The sequence below is a fragment of the Meles meles genome, chromosome 15 (assembly GCF_922984935.1).
Source record: "Meles meles chromosome 15, mMelMel3.1 paternal haplotype, whole genome shotgun sequence".
Lineage (NCBI taxonomy): Eukaryota > Metazoa > Chordata > Mammalia > Carnivora > Mustelidae > Meles > Meles meles.
This window is the reverse complement of record NC_060080.1, coordinates 38711108-38736878: the sequence shown is the minus strand read 5'-3', so window position 1 is coordinate 38736878 and position 25771 is coordinate 38711108. Positions and strand designations below refer to the sequence as shown.

The 25771-nt window shown below is 42.5% G+C and overlaps 1 protein-coding gene across 1 annotated transcript in view; it reads left to right on the top strand.

Annotated features, from left to right (window-relative positions):
* RPIA (ribose 5-phosphate isomerase A) overlaps positions 1-25771 on the top strand; it is a 42284-nt gene that overhangs the window by 3658 nt on the left and 12855 nt on the right. The window contains exons 2-4 of the mRNA XM_045979915.1: positions 4045-4105; positions 5724-5779; positions 25449-25508. Coding sequence (XP_045835871.1) covers positions 4045-4105; positions 5724-5779; positions 25449-25508 — 177 coding nt within the window. The remainder of the gene's footprint in view (positions 1-4044; positions 4106-5723; positions 5780-25448; positions 25509-25771) is intronic.

Below are 25771 nucleotides of genomic sequence, written 5' to 3'. Positions count from 1 at the left end.
TGATGTTCCACGTGTGACCTGTGTTTTAGTGTTGCCCACCAGAAGGGGCCTGCTTCCCCAGCAGAGCTTGCTTGGCAGGGTCTGCTATTGGGGCACCTCACAGGCAGCCTTTGGCTAGCTCTGATTTGCTTTGGCTAGGACACATGATTCCTGGGCCAGTCATTTGATCCCAAGGTAGAGGACTATGTGGTGAAGAGCTGTGGGCCTGGCAGGTCCCTGCAATTTTGTGGCCTCCTCCAGAAGTCAAGGGAAGAGCCTTGCATAGAGCTTGTCTGACTCACCAAAGTTTTTCTGTGTGCCTCTTGCCTGCTGGGAGCATGAGAGTGACATGGGTATGTGGTAATGAGGATTCTGGCAGTTAGCTTACCATACAGCTAGAGCTATGGGCTTCAGGTCAGGTGTGAGAGTCAGGTTGAGCCTACCTAGCCATTAGTAAATGAAGTACTTTTCTCATTACATGAAGATTTTTACATATTCAGATATTCAGCTATTTTGAACGTTTTGACATACCATTCACTTCTCTGGAAGACCTTGCTGTTAAGGTTTGCCTACGTAGCTAAATGACTATTGGATGCATTGGCTGCTTGAGGGCATCGATTGACTGCAAGATGGTATTCTGACCTAGAATACAGGCTGCTCTAGGGCCCCTTGGACTGTTTGGTGACTTGGGAACTGTGAGCTAGTCAAAGTGGTTTCCAAAGCTTTCACACACAGGCTGATGGGTGAAAGCCCTCTGTAGGTAGGGGAGGCCCAGCTAGAAGTGCGTTAGTTGCTGGAGTATTAGCATTTGATTTCTTTTTTGTAGCTCCCTCTGCTTGTTGGTCATTCTTTCTAATCTTTATAGTTTGAGATGTCATCTTACTTTGAGAAGGATGATACCAGATAGGGGCCTAGGGGGTCATATTAGGTATTCCTGTGGCCTCTGTCCTGTGTGTAGTGAGAGGTGTTGGCTGTAATTCTGTTTGTCCTGAGTTGCACCCAGGATTTCTCTTCCTCCTACAAAATATTAAAAAACAAAATTCAACTGAGTAAATTTTAAAGATCTGTTGGCAGCGATACATGAATCAGGCAACATCCAGCCGAGCACACAGAAAGGAGCTTCAAAGAGCCATACAAAATGAAAGACTTTTATAGCCAGAAGGGGCAGGAACTAAGAAGTTGTACTAGGCATAAGAGCAGGTTGGTTATTACAAGGTCACTTCCCTTATAGGGGATGACAGGGGTCTCTGAGGCACTTCACCTGGCTAGTGTTGATCAGACAATTCCTGATTGACTGGCTTAAGATTCCATTTTTGGGGGAGCCAAAACTGTAATTAAGTCAAGTCTTGGTTTGGTGACCTGAGACTGAACATAAGTAACTCCATCTGGGGCTTTTGGTTTTGTTTTTTAAACACTTCCTGCTTCATATCAGGCAAAAGATTTGGCTTACCTACAATGTGTAGTTTAAGTTGGCTTTACAAAAATGATTTGTAGGTGAGTACTAAAAGATTCCTCGCCAACCTGGGACAGTCAGAAAGGAAAAACGCCACGAAAAACACAGAGCCTGGGTACAGCCTAAGAATGAAAGCAGAGTTTTCTAGCTTCAGTGACTTTTTAATCTAAGCTTAATATCTAGAATGCAGGGGACTGGCCACAAGCACCTTCAGGCTGGTGGCATCACAGGGAAATCTCTGGGGAGACATCAAGCCCACCATCTACAGCCTCCCTGAAGTCAGCAGATGGGGAAGAGCCTGAAGTAGCCTTGAAAGTTACCTTTTCTTTAGGGTGATGTAGGGTGGCCAGGTCCATGGAACCAGAGGGGGTCCCACAGGACCAGGCATGAGGGTCCTTGGCTTCACACAGGAGGGAAATCAAACTCGAGTTGTTAGGAAGTGAGAGCAGAGTTTCTCGAATAGTGTGAGTGATAGAGTGTAGCAGATGGAGAGTCTGGAGACTTAGGAAGTAAAGGAGAGTCTTGTTTTTGCTTGTGGGCTGGGGTTTTAAATTGCCGACTGTGGCCTGGTGTATGTGCCTCTCAGGCATTCAGGAACTGGTCAAAACAAGGTTGAATGCTCCGGGTTCGTTGGTAAGTCACTTAGGCCCTAGAGCCAGGGGCATTGGCTTCAAGGAGTCTGGAGTTAGTGGTCTTGGAAAACAGTTCGGGAATGACCCCACCTAGTCACTCCTTAGATGTTATCTGTTGTGCTGCAAGACTGTAAAGATATCATTAACCTTTACAAGAAGTTCATACTTAATTGGTAGGGTGTGTTTAGGGTGGGGGTGCAGGTCCTAGTAAGAATAGATGCAGGAAAAGGGGCAAAAAAGCAATTTTCTTTTCATGGTGTTTCTTCAGTTTCCCTGTCTCAACTGGGATGGCAGAGATTTTGAAATACCAAACCACATCAACATCTGACCATTTGATGACAGGAGGTCCCCGTTTTGCACGAGCCTGCCTCACAATATGGGAAGAGGGTGAGGCTTAGTTAGAATTCTGAGAGAGAGTCTTTATTTGCAGTAGGGACAAGGTGTAAGAGACAGAGTACTTGTGAGTATAAAGGACAGGAACCAGGCCTCACACTACTGAGCCTGCCATTGTAAGAAAGGGGAAAAGTCCCTAAGGGCCGACTAAGGACCCAGCCAAGGTCAGTTAGACCACAAACAGTAGAACGGGGTGAGGGTGCTGCATTAGGAACTAACGTGGAGCTCACTCAGTTCCTAAGTAACTTCCTGCCAGTCTATGGCAAAAGAGCTAGAAACCAAAGCAGCAGCTTCCATTTATTCAGCACCTACCGAGAAGATTTATAAAAGATAATTTCAGTCAGATCTCACGACAACCCCTTGTGACCTCAAGACCAATTATCCCCACTTTAAAGATTTTATTTTAGAGAGAGAGAGAGAGCACCTGTGTGCGCCCAAGGGGGGCGGGTAAGGGAGTGGGGAGAGGAGGGAAGGGAAAGGGGAAGAAGGGGAAGGAGAAGTGGATTCCCTGCTGAGCAGGACCCTGAGATCCTGACCTGAGGTGAAGGCAGCCTTACCCACTGAGCCACCCAGGCGCCCCTTGTAGAACACTCTTAGCAATGCAAATAACGTCTGTCCATAGAAATGCACATTAATTGTTTTATGAGATTTAACTGATTATTGCCCTTAAGATCTGAACATTTCTTGACTGCATATGAATTTATTGTTCTTGGGTTTTTCCTGTGGACAGGTTATAACAGTATTATGATTTTTCTTTTTTTTTTGTAAACTCCTCATTTAACAGTATCATTCCCCACCCCCCCCCCACCCCCCCCCCCCCCCCCCCCCCCGCCCCAGAACCTTACTTTGAATAAGCAACATTAGGAAGTTCAGCATGTCAAATTTCTTAAGAGTTCCAGCAACTGGTTAACGACTCATTTGGCAAGGGAAAGCCCATAGTGAGATTTTCTTTTGTTATAAACAAGACAATAGGCCCCAAATTGAGTAACTTGTGTTAAGCTCATGTCACCAAAAAGGAGACTTAATTACTGTTTCAACTCTCCCAGAAATGGAATGGTAAATTAGTCAGTCAGGAATGGTCTGATTGGAATGGTCTGATCAGCAGTAGTTAGGTAATCTGCCTCAGAGACTCCTGCCATCCCCTAAAGAAAAGGAACCTGGCAGTAACCAGTCTGCCTTCTTGCCTGCTAGGACTTCCTTGTTCACACTTCTCTGGCTCTAAAAGTCTTTCCTTTCGTATAGCTCCTTAGAGCTCCTTTCTGTCTGCTAGATTAGATGCTGCCTGACTTGCTCAAATAAACCCTTAAAATTATTAATATGCCTCAGTTTATCTTTGTAACAGGAGGAAGTGGTGGTGTTAGGGTCAGACATGAAGGGAGGAGGGTGCTGCTGATAAATGGCCATGGGTGCTAGGATAAAGTACAGCTCTGATGGGGTTCTGTTCAGGGCTGACGTGTCTATAAAATGGGCACAGTACCTGCCTTGCACTCATGCTGGTGAATTGATCAGGCTAAAGGGAGTAAAATATGATATTAATGAGTTTTGTCCCCCCTTCTCCCCGCCCCCCCCTTTTTTTTTTTTTTGCAGAATAACCAAGTGCTAGGAATTGGAAGTGGCTCTACGATTGTTCATGCTGTGCAGCGAATAGGTATGTATGTTCTTGGCTGGCTCCTGGATGCTCTGTGTGGGGTGGTGGTGGGGGGCGATGGAGAGGAGCGGGAGGGGATGGGGCACAGGTTTGTCACCTGCCCAACTCTGCTCTTCTCTGAGAGGTATTTTTGGACCTCTTCAAACAACTCTGGGGAATGCCTGGCTTTGTTTACTCTGCTCATCTTGAGGGGGTAGGACCTGATTTAAGATGAGGTCTCAGCAGAATTTTAGTTATCATCATTGGTCCTGTGTGTGGCTCCAGAGGCCCTGGGTTCCTCACACAATCTCAGACAGATATGCTGAGCTCAGAGCAGGCTTGCCCTGTCCATGACCCTGGAGTGGATTTGAGGCCCCTGAAGTTGGTGGCTGGTTCCTGCAGGTGTGGACTTTGTTCTGATTAGGGTTTCTCTGAGCTTAGGAAAGGCATAGGAATTATCAGCCCCTGTGGCTGTTCAACAGGTTTTACTGCCCTACTTTTGTTTGTTAAAACAAAGCTCAGAGGAGAGGTTTGCCTGACTGCTTATAGCTTCTAGGTGCCAAGGGGCAGTGCTCAAGAGACAAAGTCCAGGAACACTATCTCTTTAAAAGAGTGGTTGTGGTGCTGGCCTGAGGGTTTCTGGAATCCTTCTCATTGGCTTAACTCAGGCTTCAGTATTACATACCTTTCTCCCTTAGCATTGAGTGGGTGGAGGATGTTAGGGTACAGGGATTACTGTGGGGTTCAGAATAGTGCTTTTTGAACCTCCCATGTGCAGACCCAATGATTAAAAAGACTTGAAATTAATAAGATAGTGTTCCTTAAGACTTTTTTGCCCTCCAGGAAGGTACAAATCCAAAACGAGTAAGTAAACCTTCTTTAACCACCCTCTGGGGCCCACAAATGATATTTATTTTACTAAATGCGAAAGTAAAGTTCTATTTTTTTTCTGTGAAAGGCAGTATTAGGAAGTAGTTTTAAGACTGGAGCTAGACAGGGTGGGATCATAGCTCACTCTGCCCCATGTTAGTGATACAACTTCATGGTGATTTTAACCTGCCTGTGCCTCAGTTTCCTCATCTGTAAAATGGGAATAATAATTGCAACTCATCTTTTAATTCTGATTGTTATAATTAAAACAATTTGCATGTACAGAAGTCTTTGAACACTGCCAGGTACGTAATAGTAGCAAACACATGTCATTGCTCTTTTTGTAGTTAGTGTTTACTCCTTGAGCTTTCTAGTATCCTGTCTTGCATATGCAATGTATGTTCATGAGGTTTTTTTTTTTCCCTAAAGATTTTATTTATTTATTTGACAGAGATCACAAGCAGGCAGAGAGGCAGGCAGAGAGAGAGGAGGGGAAGCAGCCTCCCTGCTGAGCAGAGAGCCTGATGCAGGACTTGATCCCAGGACCCTGAGATCATGACCTGAGCCAAAGGCAGAGGCTTAACCCACCGAGCCACCCGTGCGCCCCCGTTCATGAGTGTTTTCACAGAGGTTGGGGACACAGAATGGAAGGCAGTTGTCAGTGGGGGATAGCTCTTTCCTTTCCTGTTGGATTTGAGCAAATGTGCATGTGACAAGAAATAAAGTGAGTAGAGTGGGAAAACCACCAACACAGCTTTTGTCTCCACAGCTGAAAGAGTGAAACAAGAGAATCTGAACCTTGTCTGCATCCCCACGTCCTTCCAGGTATGCCCTGATTTCCATTCTGCATCTTGGCACTTGCTGCGGAATCTCCTGGGTCCCTGAGGACAAGGTGTGGCTTTGGGTTGTGCACCAGCATTGCTCTAGGTGAGAGAGCCAGGAGCAGGAGAGCAGTTTATTTACGGAGGATTGCCCCTCAGAAGTGTGGCTTTATGCGTTCATTTATACCCTCATTGATTATTCAGTGTATTCTGTGTTAGGCGCAGTGTAGTGTATGGGGAGTTTTTTTTTTTTTTTTTTCCATTTTATTTATTTTTTCAGCGTAACAGTATTCATTCTTTTTGCACAACACCCAGTGCTCCATGCAAAACGTGCCCTCCCCATTACCCACCACCTGTTCCCCCAACCTCCCACCCCTGACCCTTCAAAACCCTCAGGTTGTTTTTCAGAGTCCATAGTCTCTTATGGTTCGCCTCCCCTCCCCAATGTCCATAGCCCGCTCCCCCTCTCCCAATCCCACCTCCCCCCAGCAACCCCCAGTTTGTTTTGTGAGATTAAGAGTCATTTATGGTTTGTCTCCCTCCCAATCCCATCTTGTTTCATTTATTCTTCTCCTATCCCCCTACCCCCCCCATGTTGCTTCTCCATGTCCTCATATCAGGGAGATCATATGATAGTTGTCTTTCTCCGATTGACTTATTTCACTAAGCATGATACGCTCTAGTTCCATCCACGTCGTCGCAAATGGCAAGATTTCATTTCTTTTGATGGCTGCATAGTATTCCATTGTGTATATATACCACATCTTCTTTATCCATTCATCTGTTGATGGACATCTAGGTTCTTTCCATAGTCTGGCTATTGTAGACATTGCTGCTATAAACATTCGGGTACACGTGCCCCTTCGGATCACTATGTTTGTATCTTTAGGGTAAATACCCAGTAGTGCAATTGCTGGGTCATAGGGTAGTTCTATTTTCAACATTTTGAGGAACCTCCATGCTGTTTTCCAGAGTGGTTGGACCAGCTTGCATTCCCACCAACAGTGGAGGAGGGTTCCCCTTTCTCCACATCCTCTCCAGCATCTGTCATTTCCTGACTTGTTAATTTTAGCCATTCTGACTGGTGTGAGGTGATATCTCATTGTGGTTTTGATTTGTATTTCCCTGATGCCGAGTGACGTGGAGCACTTTTTCATGTGTCTGTTGGCCATCTGGATGTCTTCTTTGCAGAAATGTCTGTTCATGTCCTCTGCCCATTTCTTGATTGGATTGTTTGTTCTTTGGGTGTTGAGTTTGCTAAGTTCCTTATAGATTTTGGATACTAGCCCTTTATCTGATATGTCGTTTGCAAATAGCTTCTCCCATTCTGTCAGTTGTCTTTTGGTTTTGTTAACTGTTTCCTTTGCTGTGCAAAAGCTTTTGATCTTGATGAAATCCCAATAGTTCATTTTTGCCCTTGCTTCCCTTGCCTTTGCCGATGTTCCTAGGAAGATGTTGCTACGGCTGAGGTCGAAGAGGTTGCTGCCTGCATTCTCCTCAAGGATTTGGATGGATTCCTTTCTCACATTGAGGTCCTTCATCCATTTGGAGTCTATTTTCGTGTGTGGTGTAAGGAAGTGGTCCAATTTCATTTTTCTGCATGTGGCTGTCCAATTTTCCCAGCACCATTTATTGAAGAGGCTGTCTTTTTTCCATTGGACATTCTTTCCTGCTTTGTCGAAGATGAGTTGGCCATAGAGTTGAGGGTCGATTTCTGGGCTCTCTATTCTGTTCCACTGATCTATGTGTCTGTTTTTGTGCCAGTACCATGCTGTCTTGATGATGACAGCTTTGTAATAGAGCTTGAAGTCCGGAATTGTGATGCCACCAACTTTGGCTTTGTTCTTCAATATTCCTTTGGCTATTCGAGGTCTTTTCTGGTTCCATATAAATTTTAGGATTATTTGTTCCATTTCTTTGAAAAAAATGGATGGTATTTTGATAGGGATTGCATTAAATGTGTAGATTGCTTTAGGTAGCATAGACATTTTCACAATATTTATTCTTCCAATCCAGGAGCATGGAACATTTTTCCATTTTTTTGTGTCTTCCTCAATTTCTTTCATGAGTACTTTATAATTTTCTGTGTATAGATTCTTAGTCTCTTTGGTTAGGTTTATTCCTAGGTATCTTATAGTTTTGGGTACAATTGTGAATGGGATTGACTCCTTAATTTCTCTTTCTTCAGTCTTGTTGTTGGTGTACAGAAATGCAACTGATTTCTGTGCATTGATTTTATATCCTGACACTTTACTGAATTCCTGGACAAGTTCTAGCAGTTTTGGAGTGGAGTCTTTTGGGTTTTCCACATATAGTATCATATCATCTGCGAAGAGTGATAGTTTGACTTCTTCTTTACCAATTTGGATGCCTTTAATTTCTTTTTGTTGTCTGATTGCTGAGGCTAGGACTTCTAATACTATGTTGAATAGCAGTGGTGATAATGGACATCCCTGCCGTGTTCCTGACCTTAATGGAAAAGCTTTCAGTTTTTCTCCATTGAGAATGATATTTGCGGTGGGTTTTTCATAGATGGCTTTGATAATATTGAGGTATGTGCCCTCTATCCCTACACTTTGAAGAGTTTTGATCAGGAAGGGATGCTGTACTTTGTCAAATGCTTTTTCAGCATCTATGGAGAGTATCATATGGTTCTTGTTCTTTCTTTTATTAATGTGTTCTATCACATTGATTGATTTGCGGATGTTGAACCAACCCTGCAGCCCCGGAATAAATCCCACTTGATCGTGGTGAATAATCCTTTTAATGTACTGTTGAATCCTATTGGCTAGTATTTTGGCGAGAATTTTTGCGTCTGTGTTCATCAAGGATATTGGTCTGTAGTTCTCTTTTTTGGTGGGATCCTTGTCTGGTTTTGGGATCAAGGTGATGCTGGCCTCATAAAATGAGTTTGGAAGTTTTCCTTCCATTTCTATTTTTTGGAACAGTTTCAGGAGAATAGGAATGAGTTCTTCTTTAAATGTTTGGTAGAATTCCCCTGGGAAGCCATCTGGCCCTGGGCTTTTGTTTGTTTGGAGATTTTTGATGACTGTTTCAATCTCCTTACTGGTTATGGGCCTGTTCAGGTTTTCTATTTCTTCCTGGTTCAGTTGTGGTAGTTTATATGTCTCTAGGAATGCATCCATTTCTTCCAGATTGTCCAATTTGTTGGCGTAGAGTTGCTCATAGTATGTTCTTATAATTGTCTGTATTTCTTTGGTGTTAGTTGTGATCTCTCCTCTTTCATTCATGATTTTATTGATTTGGGTCCTTTCTCTTTTCTTTTTGATGAGTCTGGCCAGGGGTTTATCAATCCTATTGATTCTTTCAAAGAACCAGCTCCTAGTTTCATTGATTTTTTCTATTGTTTTTTTGGTTTCTATTTCATTGATTTCTGCTCTGATCTTTATGATTTCTCTTCTCCTGCTGGGTTTAGGGTTTCTTTCTTGTTCTTTCTCCAGCTCCTTTACTCGTAGGGTTAGGTTGTGTACTTGAGACCTTTCTTGTTTCTTGAGAAAGGCTTGTACCGCTATATATTTTCCTCTCAGGACTGCCTTTGCTGTGTCTGTATGGGGAGTTTTAACTCTTAGCTGGTTGGACTTGCTCCAGTATCTGGAAATATATACTTTTCTTGCTACTTAAATATTCTTTTCAACTTGGTTATATATAATTCAAGTTGAAAAATTCTTTTCAACTTGGTATATATAATTCTCCACTGAATGGATGAATGGAAGATGGGTGTTTGCTTAGTTTTTACCTCCTTACTCTCCCAGTTCACACACAGCCTTCTCTCCCCACGTTCCATACAGTTAAATTTTGTGGGGGCGTTACTCAGTGCGTACTGAATTGTGATCAGCCAAACTCTGGCCCAGCCTATAGTGTGCTGTGATTACGCTTCCTTACCTGCCTGTTACTTCTGTTTTCTGAAAGTTCAGTAAATGTTGCCTTTGTTTTTTTTTTTCATTTGCTTGGTTGTCGGTGTACTCCTTACTAATTCAACCCCAGACTCTACCCAGATGGGAAATCTCACTTCCTTTTGACACTTCTTACTGGGTATTTCGTGCCACCTTTTTCATCTTGGCCAAGTCTGTCTGGGTTGTTGGGGTTTAGAATGCTGTGGCAGTTGCACTTGGCTGTTGTCTTGGGGTCTCCTTTGCAGTCAAGAACCTTCCTTCTCTTCTCTTTTGGATCGTCCTGTTTCTTGGTCCTGTTTTTCCTCACTCCCATCCCCTAATGTTTTGTTTCCTTCAGTTTTGGTGAAACACATCCCTTAGGGTAACTATCCAAGTGCATGGGATACAAATTTGTGGACACTTTGGATGTCTGAAAATGTCTTTATTCTAGCCTTTCTTTAAGTTGGCTCTTTGACTTACAGAATTATATGTAAAATCATTTCTGTGGAATTCTGAAGGCATTTCTCTATTGTCTCTGTTGCCTTCTAATTTTCACTTTGCTTTTGAGGAGCTTGATGCCATTCTGATTCTTGATCTTTTGTATGAAACCTATTTTTTAAATTTTATTTTTTCGTTTTTAAAGCCCTAATATGGGGCTTCAACTCAGCAACCCTGAGGTCAAGACCTGAGCTGAGGTTGAGTGGGAGAGACACTTAATTGACTGAGCTATCCAGGCGCCCCTAAAACCGATTTTTTTTCCCTCTCTGAACCTTTATACATTTATGTTATCTTTTCTTCATATCCAGTGTTCTGAAATTTCATCATGCTGTGTCTTACATGCGTTTGTTTTCGTCCATTCTTCTGGGCACTTTCTGGGACATTTCATCCTGCAAACTCACACTCTGATTTGGGGAGTTTTTTCCATTATTCCTTTAATTTTCTTGTCCTTGTTTTCTCTGGCCTTTCTTTTTAGAATGCTTGTTGCATACTTGGTGCTTGGGGCCTGTTTTGTCCTATTATCTTCTTAGCTTTGTCTTTTCTAACCCTTCTATTGAACTTATTTTACTCTCATGTTTAATTTCAAATAAGGTCTTTTTGTTTTCTGAGACTTCTTTTGTTTGTTCTTGTTTAATGGGTTCAACTTTTTGATTTCTTCCCTTATCTCTGTGAAGTTGTTAATGATAATCTTGTTTTTGTTTTAAGATTTTTTTCTCCTTAAGTATGTTTCCTCAAAGTTTTTTTTCTTTACAGTTTGTTGGAATTATAATTTACATACAGTAAATTTTGCTCTTTTTTGCATACAATTCATAGTTTTGATAAACCAACCGACACAGTCAAGTATTGTTAGATTGCTTCAGTCATCTCTTATTCTGGCCTTCTTTGCTCTCTGCTCATTTTGAAAACTGGTAGGCTGAGAAGCTGATTGGAGACTAGCTCATAGGATGAAGATGGTCTTTGCTTCAGGCTTGTCTGCCAAGCACTCTTGTTGGGGAACTTCTGATGTCAGATTATTTGTCTGTCTTCTGGCTGCTCGGATGTCTCAGAGAAGTCTGGCAGTGTCCCTTTGGGAGGGGTATATATGACTGCCTGTGTCCTGGGATCCAAGTAGGCAAAAAGGGCTAGAAGACATCTGTCATTATGCTGGATCTGAGTTCTCAGTGAAATACCTGCAAGTGTTGGGAAAGAAGTGTCTACAACATTTTGTAATATCTCTTTGGCTCTGGACTTGATTTTGACTTGTTTTACCAATGGGATGTTACCAGATGGAATGCCAACAGAGAATTGAAAAGTGCTTTTGCGGTGGGGTTGGCCTGAAACCATTACTCCACCATGTGAACACGCCCAGGCTGCTGTCTGGAGGATGAGAGGTGGAGCAGCCCCAGGCATGTGAGGCAAGTCATCCTCCACCTGCCAGCCCACTCCAGAGATTTCCCAGTCAGTCCGTAGAATCATGACAATTAATACATAATTGCTCTCTCTTTTTTTTTAAATAATTAAAAATTATTTTTTAAAAATTTAGTTCCAGTTAACATAACAGTTTTATATTACTTTCAGGTGTACGTTATAGTGATTGATCAATTCTGTATATTATTCATTGCTCATAACTATAAGTGCATGTTAATCCCCTACCTATTTTACCCATCCTTGCCTCCCATCTCCCCTCTGTTAAGTGTCAGGTTCTCTATAGTTAAGAATCTGTTTTTTGGTTTGTCTCTTTTTTCCCCTTTGTTTTGTTTCCTAAATTCCACATATGAGTGAAATCATACGGTATTTGTCTTTCTCTGGCTGACTTGTTTTTCTTAGTATCATACCCTCTAGATCCATCCATATTGCTGCAAATGGGAAGCTTTCATTCTTTTTTATGGCTGAATAATATTCATGTGTGTGTGCGTGCACATCTTTATTCATCTGTTGATGACACTTGGGCTGCTTCTGTAAGTTGGCTATTGTAAATAATGCTGCACCAAATGTATGGGCGCATATATCTTTTCAAATTAATGTTTTAATATTCTTTGGGTAAATATCCATTAGTGGAATTAACTGGATCATATGGTAGTTCTAGTTTTAATTTTTTTTTTCCCATTTTATTTATTTTTTCAGCGTAACAGTATTCATTCTTTTTGCACAACACCCAGTGCTCCATGCAAAACGTGCCCTCCCCATTACCCACCACCTGTTCCCCCAACCTCCCACCCCTGACCCTTCAAAACCCTCAGGTTGCCCCAACCTCCCACCCCTGACCCTTCAAAACCCTCAGGTTGTTTTTCAGAGTCCATAGTCTCTTATGGTTCGCCTCCCCTCCCCAATGTCCATAGCCCGCTCCCCCTCTCCCAATCCCACCTCCCCCCAGCAACCCCCAGTTTGTTTTGTGAGATTAAGAGTCATTTATGGTTTGTCTCCCTCCCAATCCCATCTTGTTTCATTTATTCTTCTTCTATCCCCCTACCCCCCCATGTTGCTTCTCCATGTCCTCATATCAGGGAGATCATATGATAGTTGTCTTTCTCCGATTGACTTATTTCACTAAGCATGATACCCTCTAGTTCCATCCACGTCGTCGCAAATGGCAAGATTTCATTTCTTTTGATGGCTGCATAGTATTCCATTGTGTATATATACCACCTCTTCTTTATCCATTCATCTGTTGATGGACATCTAGGTTCTTTCCATAGTCTGGCTATTGTAGACATTGCTGCTATAAACATTCGGGTACACGTGCCCCTTCGGATCACTATGTTTGTATCTTTAGGGTAAATACCCAGTAGTGCAGTTGCTGGGTCATAGGGTAGTTCTATTTTCAACATTTTGAGGAACCTCCATGCTGTTTTCCAGAGTGGTTGGACCAGCTTGCATTCCCACCAACAGTGGAGGAGGGTTCCCCTTTCTCCGCATCCTCGCCAGCATCTGTCATTTCCTGACTTGTTAATTTTAGCCATTCTGACTGGTGTGAGGTGATATCTCATTGTGGTTTTGATTTGTATTTCCCTGATGCCGAGTGACGTGGAGCACTTTTTCATGTGTCTGTTGGCCATCTGGATGTCTTCTTTGCAGAAATGTCTGTTCATGTCCTCTGCCCATTTCTTGATTGGATTGTTTGTTCTTTGGGTGTTGAGTTTGCTAAGTTCCTTATAGATTTTGGATACTAGCCCTTTATCTGATATGTCGTTTGCAAATAGCTTCTCCCATTCTGTCAGCTGTCTTTTGGTTTTGTTAACTGTTTCCTTTGCTGTGCAAAAGCTTTTGATCTTGATGAAATCCCAATAGTTCATTTTTGCCCTTGCTTCCCTTGCCTTTGCCGATGTACCTAGGAAGATGTTGCTACGGCTGAGGTCGAAGAGGTTGCTGCCTGCATTCTCCTCAAGGATTTGGATGGATTCCTTTCTCACATTGAGGTCCTTCATCCATTTGGAGTCTATTTTCGTGTGTGGTGTAAGGAAGTGGTCCAATTTCATTTTTCTGCATGTGGCTGTCCAATTTTCCCAGCACCATTTATTGAAGAGGCTGTCTTTTTTCCATTGGACATTCTTTCCTGCTTTGTCGAAGATTAGTTGACCATAGAGTTGAGGGTTGATTTCTGGGCTCTCTATTCTGTTCCACTGATCTATGTGTCTGTTTTTGTGCCAGTACCATGCTGTCTTGATGATGACAGCTTTGTAATAGAGCTTGAAGTCCGGAACTGTGATGCCACCAACTTTGGCTTTGTTCTTCAATATTCCTTTGGCTATTCGAGGTCTTTTCTGGTTCCATATAAATTTTAGGATTATTTGTTCCATTTCTTTGAAAAAAATGGATGGTATTTTGATAGGGATTGCATTAAATGTGTAGATTGCTTTAGGTAGCATAGACATTTTCACAATATTTATTCTTCCAATCCAGGAGCATGGAACATTTTTCCATTTTTTTTGTGTCTTCCTCAATTTCTTTCATGAGTACTTTATAATTTTCTGTGTATAGATTCTTAGTCTCTTTGGTTAGGTTTATTCCTAGGTATCTTATAGTTTTGGGTACAATTGTAAATGGGATTGACTCCTTAATTTCTCTTTCTTCAGTCTTGTTGTTGGTGTACAGAAATGCAACTGATTTCTGTGCATTGATTTTATATCCTGACACTTTACTGAATTCCTGGACAAGTTCTAGCAGTTTTGGAGTGGAGTCTTTTGGGTTTTCCACATATAGTATCATATCATCTGCGAAGAGTGATAGTTTGACTTCTTCTTTACCAATTTGGATGCCTTTAATTTCTTTTTGTTGTCTGATTGCTGAGGCTAGGACTTCTAATACTATGTTGAATAGCAGTGGTGATAATGGACATCCCTGCCGTGTTCCTGACCTTAACGGAAAAGCTTTCAGTTTTTCTCCATTGAGAATGATATTTGCGGTGGGTTTTTCATAGATGGCTTTGATAATATTGAGGTATGTGCCCTCTATCCCTACACTTTGAAGAGTTTTGATCAGGAAGGGATGCTGTACTTTGTCAAATGCTTTTTCAGCATCTATTGAGAGTATCATATGGTTCTTGTTCTTTCTTTTATTAATGTGTTCTATCACATTGATTGATTTGCGGATGTTGAACCAACCCTGCAGCCCCGGAATAAATCCCACTTGATCGTGGTGAATAATCCTTTTAATGTACTGTTGAATCCTATTGGCTAGTATTTTGGCGAGAATTTTTGCGTCTGTGTTCATCAAGGATATTGGTCTGTAGTTCTCTTTTTTGGTGGGATCCTTGTCTGGTTTTGGGATCAAGGTGATGCTGGCCTCATAAAATGAGTTTGGAAGTTTTCCTTCCATTTCTATTTTTTGGAACAGTTTCAGGAGAATAGGAATGAGTTCTTCTTTAAATGTTTGGTAGAATTCCCCTGGGAAGCCGTCTGGCCCTGGGCTTTTGTTTGTTTGGAGATTTTTGATGACTGTTTCAATCTCCTTACTGGTTATGGGCCTGTTCAGGTTTTCTATTTCTTCCTGGTTCAGTTGTGGTAGTTTATATGTCTCTAGGAATGCATCCATTTCTTCCAGATTGTCCAATTTGTTGGCGTAGAGTTGCTCATAGTATGTTCTTATAATTGTCTGTATTTCTTTGGTGTTAGTTGTGATCTCTCCTCTTTCATTCATGATTTTATTGATTTGGGTCCTTTCTCTTTTCTTTTTGATGAGTCTGGCCAGGGGTTTATCAATCCTATTGATTCTTTCAAAGAACCAGCTCCTAGTTTCATTGATTTTTTCTATTGTTTTTTTGGTTTCTATTTCATTGATTTCTGCTCTGATCTTTATGATTTCTCTTCTCCTGCTGGGTTTAGGGTTTCTTTCTTGTTCTTTCTCCAGCTCCTTTACTCGTAGGGTTAGGTTGTGTACTTGAGACCTTTCTTGTTTCTTGAGAAAGGCTTGTACCGCTATATATTTTCCTCTCAGGACTGCCTTTGCTGTGTCCCACAGATTTTGAACTGTTGTGTTTTCATTATCATTTGTTTCCATGAATGTTTTCAATTCTTCTTTAATTTCCTGGTTAACCCATTCATTCTTTAGAAGGATGCTGTTTAGTCTCCATGTATTTGGGTTCTTTCCAGCTTTCCTCTTGTGATTGAGTTCTAGCTTCAGAGCATTGTGGTCTGAAAATATGCAGGGAATAATCCTAATCTTTTGATACCGGTTGAGACCTGATTTGTGACCCAGGATGTGATCTATTCTGGAGAAGGTTCCATGTGCACTAGAGAAGAATGTGTATTCTGTTGCTTTGGGATGAAATGTTCTGAATAGATCTGTGATGTCCATCTGGTCCAGTGTGTCATTTAAGGCCTTTATTTCCTTGTTGATCTTTTGCTTGGATGATCTGTCCATTTCAGTGAGGGGAGTGTTCAAGTCCCCTACTATTATTGTATTATTATTGATGTGTTTCTTTGATTTTGTTATTAATTGGTTGATATAGTTGGCTGCTCCCACGTTAGGGGCATAGATATTTAAAATTGTTAGATCTTCTTGTTGGACAGACCCTTTGAGTAGGATATAGTGTCCTTCCTCATCTCTTATTATAGTCTTTGGCTTAAAATCTAATTGATCTGATATAAGGATTGCCACCCCAGCTTTCTTCTGATGCCCATTAGCATGGTAAATTGTTTTCCACCCCCTCACTTTAAATCTGGAGGTGTCTTCGCGTCTAAAATGAGTTTCTTGTAGGCAACATACTGATGGGTTTTGTTTTTTTATCCATTCTGATACCCTGTGTCTTTTGATTGGGGCATTTAGCCCATTAACATTCAGGGTAACTATTGAGAGATATGAATTTAGTGCCATTATTAGCCTGTAAGGTGACTGTTACTGTATATTGTCTCTGTACCTTTCTGATCTACTACTTTTAGGCTCTCTCTTTGCTTAGAGGACCCCTTTCAATATTTCCTGTAGAGCTGGTTTGGTGTTTGCAAATTCTTTCAGTTTTTGTTTGTCCTGGAAGCTTTTGATCTCTCCTATTTTCAATGATAGCCTAGCTGGATAGAGTATTCTTGGCTGCATGTTTTTCTCGTTGAGTGCTCTGAATATATCATGCCAGCTCTTTCTGGCCTGCCAGGTCTCTGTGGATAAGTCTGCCGCCAATCTAATATTTTTACCATTGTATGTTACAGACTTCTTTTCTCGGGCTGCTTTCAGGATTTTCTCTTTGTCACTAAGACTTGTAAATTTTACTATTAGGTGACGGGGTGTGGACCTATTCTTGTTGACTTTGAGGGGGGTTCTCTGCATCTCCTGGATTTTGATGCTTGTTCCCTTTGCCATATTAGGGAAATTCTCTCCAGTGATTCTCTCCAGTAGACCTTCTGCTCCCCTCTCTGTTTCTTCTTCTTCTGGAATCCCAATTATTCTAATGTTGTTTCGTCTTATGGTGTCACTTATCTCTCGAATTCTCCCCTCATGGTCCAGTAGCTGTTTGTCCCTCTTTTGCTCGGCTTCCTTATTCTCTGTCATTTGGTCTTCTATATCACTAATTCTTTCTTCTGCCTCATTTATCCTAGCAGTGAGAGCCTCCATTTTTGATTGCACCTCATTAATAGCTTTTTTGATTTCAACTTGGTTAGATTTTAGTTCTTTAATTTCTCCAGAAAGGGCTTTAATATCTCCAGAGAGGGTTTCTCTAATATCTTCCATGCCTTTTTCGAGCCCGGCTAGAATGTTCAGAATCGTCATTCTGAACTCTTGATCTGACATATTACCCATGTCTGTGTTGATTAGGTCCCTAGCCTTCGGTACTGTCTCTTGTTCTTTTGTTTGTGGTGATTTTTTCCGCCTTGTCATTTTGTCCAGATAAGAGGATATGAAGGAGCAAATAAACTACTAAAAGGGTGGCAAAGACCCCGGAAAAATGCGCTGTAACCAAATCAGAAGAGACCCCAAATTGTGGGGGGGAGAAAGGGGATAAAAACAGGTTCTGAAAAAAAAAGAAAAAAAAATTTAAAAAATAAAACAAATAAAAAAATATAAAAAAGAAAGAAAAAATATATATATTTAGATGAACTAGTCAAAAAACGTTAAAAAAAGGGTAAAAGTTTTAAAAAATTTAGCAGAAGAAAAAAGAAAAAAGAAAAAAAAAATTGAAGTAACCGCAAGACTAAAGAATCATGGGGAGAAAGCCATGAGTTCCGTGCTTTGCTTTCTCCTCCTCTGGAATTGCTCTGCTGTCTTAGGAATTGAATCTGCTTTCTCCTTGATAGATGAACTTCGTCCTGGCTGGATATTTTGTTGATCTTCTGGGGGAGGGGCCTGTTGTAGTGACTCTCAAGTGTCTTTGCCCGAGGCGGGATTGCACCGCCCTTACCGGCGGCCGGACTAAGTAATCGGCTCGGGTTCGCTTTTGGGAGCTTCTGTTCCCTGAACGCTTTCCGTAGAGTTCCGGAGGACGGGAATGAAGATGGCGGCCTCCCAGTCTCCGGCCCGGAGGAGCCGAGAGCCTGGGGCCCCACTCCTCAGTGCGCCCCCAGAGGACAGCACCCAATCACTCCCATATCCCCAGCCTCTAGCCGCGCTCCGAGCTCACCCAGCCCGCGGCCAGTTCAAGGTAACCCCGAGCTGAGAGTTCAGTCCTCGGCTCTGTCTCTCCAGCCGGCTTCTCCGTTCTAATACCTGCGAGCTCTCCGACACTCCGACACCCCCGATCCTTCTGTGACCCTGCGGGGCCTGGGGCCACGCTGGCCCCGTGTGGGCTTCACCCCGGTTTAGCCCCTGGAGCAATGTCCCTCAGTGGAACAGACTTTTAAAAGTCCTGATTTTGTGCTCCGTTCCTCCGCCGCTTGCCGGGAGCCGGCCCCTCCCCCCGCGGTCTATCTTCCCGTCGTTTTAGATTCACTTCTCCGCCAGTCCTACCTTTCAGAAAGTGGTTGATTTTCTGTTTCTAGAGTTGCTGTTCTTCTTCTCTTCGCTCTCCCGTTGGATTTGTAGGTGTTTGCAATGTTTAGATAAGCTATCGAGCTGATCTCCTGCTACCTGATGTAGTCTCAGGCTGCTACTTCTCCGCCCTAGTTTTAATTTTTTGAGGAACCTCCGTACAGTTTTCCACAGTAGCTGCACCAGTTTGCATTCCCACCAACAGTGCACGAAGTTCCTTTTCTTCCACATCCTCGCCAGTACTTCGTGTTTCTTGTGTTTTTGATTTTAGCCATTCTGACAGGTATAGGGTGATATCTCATTGTAGTTTTGATTTGCATTTGTCTGATGATGAGTAATGGTGGACCTCTTTTCTTGTGTCTGTTGGCTGTCTGAATGCCTGTTTGATATGCACTCTTGGAAGCTTCCGAGTTTTGGAGCGGCTGCTGTGTGGCAAGAGCTTGCTGCTGGGGTACCGGTCTTCAGCTGTGCCTGTAGCCAGTCCTGAGCCCTGCTGTTGGACCTTCTCCAGAGAATCAGCGTGCTGCTTTGGGAGTAGTGGAGAAAGATGGAGAGCAGGTTCCTCAGTACCCTTTCAACCAGTGTGCCCTCCTTTACTTGCACCGTCGCGTTTGCTTCCTGAAGTTCCCAGTGCCATGCACCCCTGAATCTTTTGGGAACTTCTTTCTGTGCTGCTTTATTTGGTGTCTTCTTAGCTTCCTGCAGTACTGCCTTTGGATTTGTCTCTCTTGTTTTGCCAGTTACCATTGTTCATCAGTGGTCTGCTTTTAAAAGTTTGCTATAATTTTCTCCTTTTTTGTTTATGTGTTTTGGAAAATTTCCTTTAGTACGGTTTTAGGTTTTGGGAAAGAGCTGAGCCAAAGACAGGTATTCACATGGCTATTTTTAGTTCTGTGTTTTTAAAATAACATCCTCCTAGCCCACCTGCATTTTATGGTGGTAAGTGAAAGCAATGTACCCACACTGGAAGGTGCTGGCCAGTTCAGTAGATTGAGTGGAGAAGTCATTCACAGTTCAGAGGGCTTTTAAAAATTCACTTGTTCAGAGTTACTGTTTTGTTGTGTGTGTTTTCCCCACATACCCAAACTTATTTTGTGTTAAATTTAGCCAGATGCAAGCTCCTGCAATGATTGGAGAAGTCAATATTTGGGGCTCTAACTTTTAGACAAGTAAACCTTATAGGATTTATTTATTTATTTATTTATTTTTAATAAGATTTTATTTATTTATTTGACAGAGATCACAAGTAGACAGAGAGGCAGGCAGAGAGAGAGAGAAGCAGGCTCTCTGCAGAGCAGAGAGCCTGATGCGGGACTCGATCCCAGGACCCTGAGATCATGACCTGAGCCGAAGGCAGCGGCTTAACCCACTGAGCCACCCAGGCGCCCAACCTTATAGGATTTAAAGGATTTTTTTGGTAGATTTTTCCCTTAAAGTTGAAAGTTTTTGAAAAAGGACAGTAAAAAAAAACAACCATATTTAAAAGCCAGATCTAGTCTGGTCTGAAAGCTAAAAACAGTGTTTGTTTTTCATGGTCAGCCTGTAGTGCACCTCAGTTAGGCGATAGAAGGGAAAAGGCAAGCCCTCGGGTTTTATTGTGAATTGTATGAATAACAGGACTGCTGGTCTATCACATGCCGCTGTCCTTAGTCACCAGAGGCTTCTGGGGGTCCAGCTGTGGGATTGCAATGACAAGGCACTGGTTCCTGTCTCTTTTCTAAGAGCACAAGCTAGTCATTAGCTTTACTGCTCCCTGCACTTTCAAGAGCTGGGAGAGGCAGACGGGTGTTTGCTGTGCTCCCTCAGGAGATCTTGAACCTTATGAGCTCAAGAGTGTGGTATCCAGCAGATGGTAATCTTAGTTAAGCACCTGTGTCTGCATTTGTGCTCGCTGAGCCGGTTTTGGCTTGATACCCCCACAATTGGACTGCTGTGTTGAAGTTAGCATATTGGTTTCCTAGTGCTGCCATAACAAGGTACCACAGACTGAATGTGGCTTAAAAACCAGAAATTTACTGTCTCTCAGTTCTGAAGGCCAGCAGTCCGAGATCAAAGAGTCTGAGCTCAAGTGCAAGATGAAGGGGACTCTGTGGTGTACCTTTCTCTTGGCTTCTGGTGGTTTCCTGACTGTCTTCGGCATTGCTTGACTTGTAGCTGCCTTTTCCTTATCCTTCCTTTCATGTCCACACAGCCTTCTTCCTGTGTTCAGTCTGTCTGGTCCAGATTTCTCCTTCTCCAGACACTGGTCATACTGGATTAGGGCTCAGCCCAATTACTTTCTTTTAACTTGATTACATCTGTGAAGACCCTGTCTCCAAAAAATGTCATATTCTGAAGTACTGGGAGTTAGGACTCCAACCTGTTTTGTTTTGTTTTTTGAATGCAGTTTAACGCATAACAGGAAGAATGAAGCTCGTGCTGTTTGTGACTCTGGTTTCTCTGTGTGTGCAGGGCCACTCACAAGGGTCCTATGGGGAGTCCGCTTAAAGGTTAAAGAGTCCTACCCTGATAGATCTTGAGGTCATTGTCAGGGTTCTTCACATTGTGGATGAGACTGCAGACTGTTTAAAGCAAGGGCAGATCCTGCCCTTGTGGGTTTTTTTTTTTTTTTTTAAAGATTTATTCATTTGAGACTGAGACAGAGCAAGCATGAGTAGGGGGAGGGGCAGAGGGAGAAGCAGACCCCATCCCTCCTGTGCACGAATTGCCCCCCCACCCCCCACCCCGTTAGCTAAGCTGGGAGTCTGACATGGGACTCAATCCCAGGACCTGGAGATTATGACCTGAGCCAAAAGTAGACGCTCAGCCATCTGAGCCACCTAGGCTCCCCATGTCCTTGTGGTATTGCTTCTTGTCTGGGAAGATGAGAGCCCCAGGGCTTGCAGAAGTTGGGGCAGGGCCTCCTAGCTATACAACATAGACAGCACTTACCTACCAGGCTCTTTGCATGTGCCAAGCTTTGGATGGGAAATGGGATGGGTTGGCTCCTGGTGCTGGTGAGGAGGCAGAATTCAGTTGGACATAGTGATCATTGAGGGTATACTGACTGTTACAGCGATATGAGGGTCAGTCCTGTGCATGGCAGGTGTTTTCATCATCTCCAGTGTCCAGTGCAGTATCTGGCTCTTAGGCAGTCTGTGTGTGTTTGTGGGATGAATTAATGCTTTATGAATTATGCATAATACATAATGAATTATAAATTAATGTAAATAATGTAAATAAGACATACACTTATATGTGTCTATTTACAAATATATGGTAGAAAAGTAGAGATAATATGCCTTCTTAAAATTTTTTTTTATTTTTAAAGATTTTATTTATTTATTTGACAGAGAGAGATCACAAGTAGGCGGAGAGGCAGGCAGAGAGAGAGAGGGGGAAGCAGGCTCCCCGCCGAGCAGAGAGCCCAATGCGGTACTCCATCCCAGGACCCTGAGATCATGACCTGAGCCAAAGGCAGAGGCATTAACCCACTGAGCCACCCAGGCGCCCCTAGATAATATGCCTTTTTGAGGAAGGAAAACCTACCTCCCTGTCCAGGGAATTGGGGAGGGCTTCCTGGAAAGGATGATGTTTGAGTTGGACATGTGGGGCAGGGGTTTGGGAGAAGGCACACTATTTCAGGTAGAGGAGGAATGCCAAGACCTCAAAGAACTCTTTTAAAATTGTTGCTGTTGATAATGTGTTATTATATAAGATGACTTCAGTTCCATTTATTAATGGGCCGATCTTCTCTGCTTCTTGTTCTTTGACTAGTCCCTCTGTTTTCCTTTTCTTCTAATTCCCTTCTTAGCCCCGAGACAGGACAGGAAGGCAGGAGACTGTATTTCTGGTCTTTACTCTGTGGCTAACTTACTGCTGTGACCTCTCTGAGTGTCCATTTGTTCCTTTAAACAGGGTTTTTCACTAGGTGACTCTTGCTAGAATTAATTCAGAACGATTGGTTATTTACCCAACTATTTCCTCAAATGATGTTGACTGTTGTAAGGTAACAAGAGTTTATAAAGTGGGCTCTCTCCTACTCTGATTACGGTCTAGATGGACAAATGAGACATCCTCATGAAACAGTAACACTGTCCAGTGGCGCAGGCAGTCTTTGACCTTATGAGGTGTTAAATTAAAATGGTCAGTTTACACAGGATTTTTTCCTTAGGAATGCTAACATCAGTTTTTATGTAATATATCTGAATGCGGTTTAGTGTTGTTTTTAAAAGTACATAAAATTAATTGGAAATTGTAGTACCTCACACAGTTTTATTTGTGTGGTAGACTCTCTCATTGAACTATGTGCAGTTAGTACAATTTTTCTGACACCATCTGTATTCAATATTTGTTGCTATGGAACACATTACCCCCAAATTTAGCAGCTTAAAACAAGCAATATTTATTATCTCATAGTTTCCAAGGGTCAGGAATCTGGAGTGGGTTTAGCTGGGTGGGTCTCTGAGGAGGTCACAGTTAAGTTGTTGCCAGGGCTGTGGTCATCTCAAGACCCAGCTGTGGTTTAAGGAGTCATTTCCAAGCTTTGTCACGTGGGTGTTGCAGGCCCTCATTTTTCACAGGCTGTTTGGTAGGGAGCTCTGGGGGTGTCTCCAGGACATGGCCACTAGTTTCCCCTGGCATGATAAGAGAGGAGGCAGAGGGAAGAGGGAGGGTAGGAGAGAAGGATCTTGGTAGAACATGCCACCCTTACCTACCCCATGGCCTTCTTTATAAAGTAATCTCAGAAGTATCTTGCATCACCTCTGCTGTGTGCCATTGGTCACACACAGCAATCCTGGAACTTTGTGGACAGGGATTATCCAAAGGCATGAATACCAAGGGGTGGGGATGGTCATGTTAGAGTCTACCTTCCAGGTATTCCCATTGTTTGGTCTGGAATTAGGATGGTTTCTCCAGTACTACTTTTGGGGAAATCTAGGAACTGAGACGTAATTCTGCAATACCATTTTTTTTAAAGGATTTATTTATTTGAGAGAGAGGGAGAGTGAGCACACACATGTGCATGCATGATTGGGGGGGAGGGGCAGAGGGAGAGGGAGAAGTAGACTCACCGGTGAGCAGGGAGCCTGATGATGATGATGATGATGATGATGATGCCATGAGGGGCTCCATCCCAGGATCCCGGTATCATGACCTGAGCTTAGGGTAGATGCTTAACCAACTGAGCCACCCAGGTGCCCCGTAATACCATTTTTACTGTTTTTGCCTTCATTGTATATTTCTCTTTAGTAAGTACAAAATCACATTTTTTTAAAAAAGATTTTATTTATTTATTTGACAGAGAGAGAAATCACAAGTAGGCGGGAGGGGGGTTGGGAAGCAGGCTCTCCGCTGAGCAAAGAACCCGATGTGGGACTCGATCCCAGGACCCTGAGGCCATGACCTGAGCTGAAGGCAGAGGCTTAACCCACGGAGCCCCCAGGCACCCCAAAATCACATTTTTAAAAAAATTTTCTATTTTCAGTCAACATTTTATTTTAGCTTTTTATATGGAAATTTTTACACTTAAGAAAGGATGAAGAATAATACAATGAACTTTCATGTACCCATCACCCAGTTTCAGTAACCACCAGTTCATGGCCAATTTTTATTCCATCTGTACCCCATTGTCCTTTACCTCGGTTATTTTGAAACAAATCCAAGTTATAATTTGATTATACATATTTCATTATGTCTCTTTGGAAAATAGGGAGGTTTTTAAATACGTCAGTAATACCAAAAAATTTAACAATCTTTGGTAACATAAAAACAAATGAAACCAGGGTTCAAATTTCCCCTATTGTCTTATCCTTTAAAAGTATTGTTTATAGTTTGTCTGAATCTGGATCACAACAACACCCATATATTGCCAATTCCAGGATATTTGTGTTTTTTTTCCTTAAAATCTTAGGATTTGGGACTTGAAGATCTACATTGGTCATCTTCATTGACCTTTCATTCATCTCTATTTTTGATAGATGACAGAAAATATTTTAAGACATGCCTTTGGGGGACACTTGGGTGGCTCAGTCCATTAAGGGTCTGCCTTTAGCCCAGGTCGTCATCCTAGGGTCCTAGGATCCTAGGGCTCCTTGCTCAGAGGGATCCTGCTTCTCCCTCCACCTGCTGCTCTCCCTGCTTATGCCCACTTGCTCTCTTTCTCTCTGACAAATAAATAAAAATCTTAAAAAAAAAAAAAAAAAGACATGCCTTTGAAAGAAAGTTTTCCATCCTTTGAGTCCTCTGCGTTTTGTAGGCAGTGACATGAATCTAGATCCTTATCAACTTGGATTTGGTTGGTCCAAGGTATATTTATTTATTCCAGCTGTCAGTCCTCTCAGGGCCACGTGGTGTTGGTAACCACACCACTTCTCCCATTTTGTCAGCTCCTTTGAAAGGTTAATATTATGAGGCATGTCTCTAAAGTAAATCCTAAGTCTTTCCCAGTGTGGTGTTTGCAATTTGCTGAGTTCCTTCCTTAGCTGTTCTGGACATCCTGCCTTTAATACCTTCTGCTCTGTGTAGATTCTTTTGCTTATTTTTCTTCATGATAACCTGGAAATCACTCTGTATCAATTCAGTTTTTATTGTAGGAAGGTTTTGTTTTTGCTTTTTTAAAAAATACTGTATTACCATTAGCTTTAGGAGTACATGGCATTGTCTTAAATAACAGGTCACAGAGAAGGAATTCTTAGCCTGGCACTGGGAGTCTCACTCTATGCTCTTTGCCTCCTTCTGGCTTCCAGGATGAATTAACTTAGTTTGCCATTCACGGAGCTAGAGCTCCTACCTCTTAGTGATTCCAGCTGGATTTGGGAGGGAGCCTTGGTCAGGACTCCAGGTCAAACACTTAGATCCAAAAGAATGCTGAGAATCTTTGCCACGTGTTCAGAGTAAATGATTATGGGGTTTTTTTCTTGTTCTCCACAGGCCCGTCAGCTCATTTTGCAGTATGGCTTAACTCTCAGTGACCTGGACCGACACCCAGAGGTAAGCGAGAGAGGGGCTGCTGTGTCTTTTATCTCCTTTTTCATGGCTGTCACTTGTGCGTGGGCTCTGGGATATCTTGTTGAATCTAGGAGAAAGGTCAGTGAGTCATACATCCCATTTCTCTTGGGATTTTGAATATTAAATTTGGCTTAGGTCACGAGAGGAGAGGTTGTTAGTTTCCAGTACATTCCCTGTGGTTTAACCCTGAGGGCTCAGTATGATCGTCGTGAAGGGGGATTAGACAAACCTAGGGGTGGATTTAA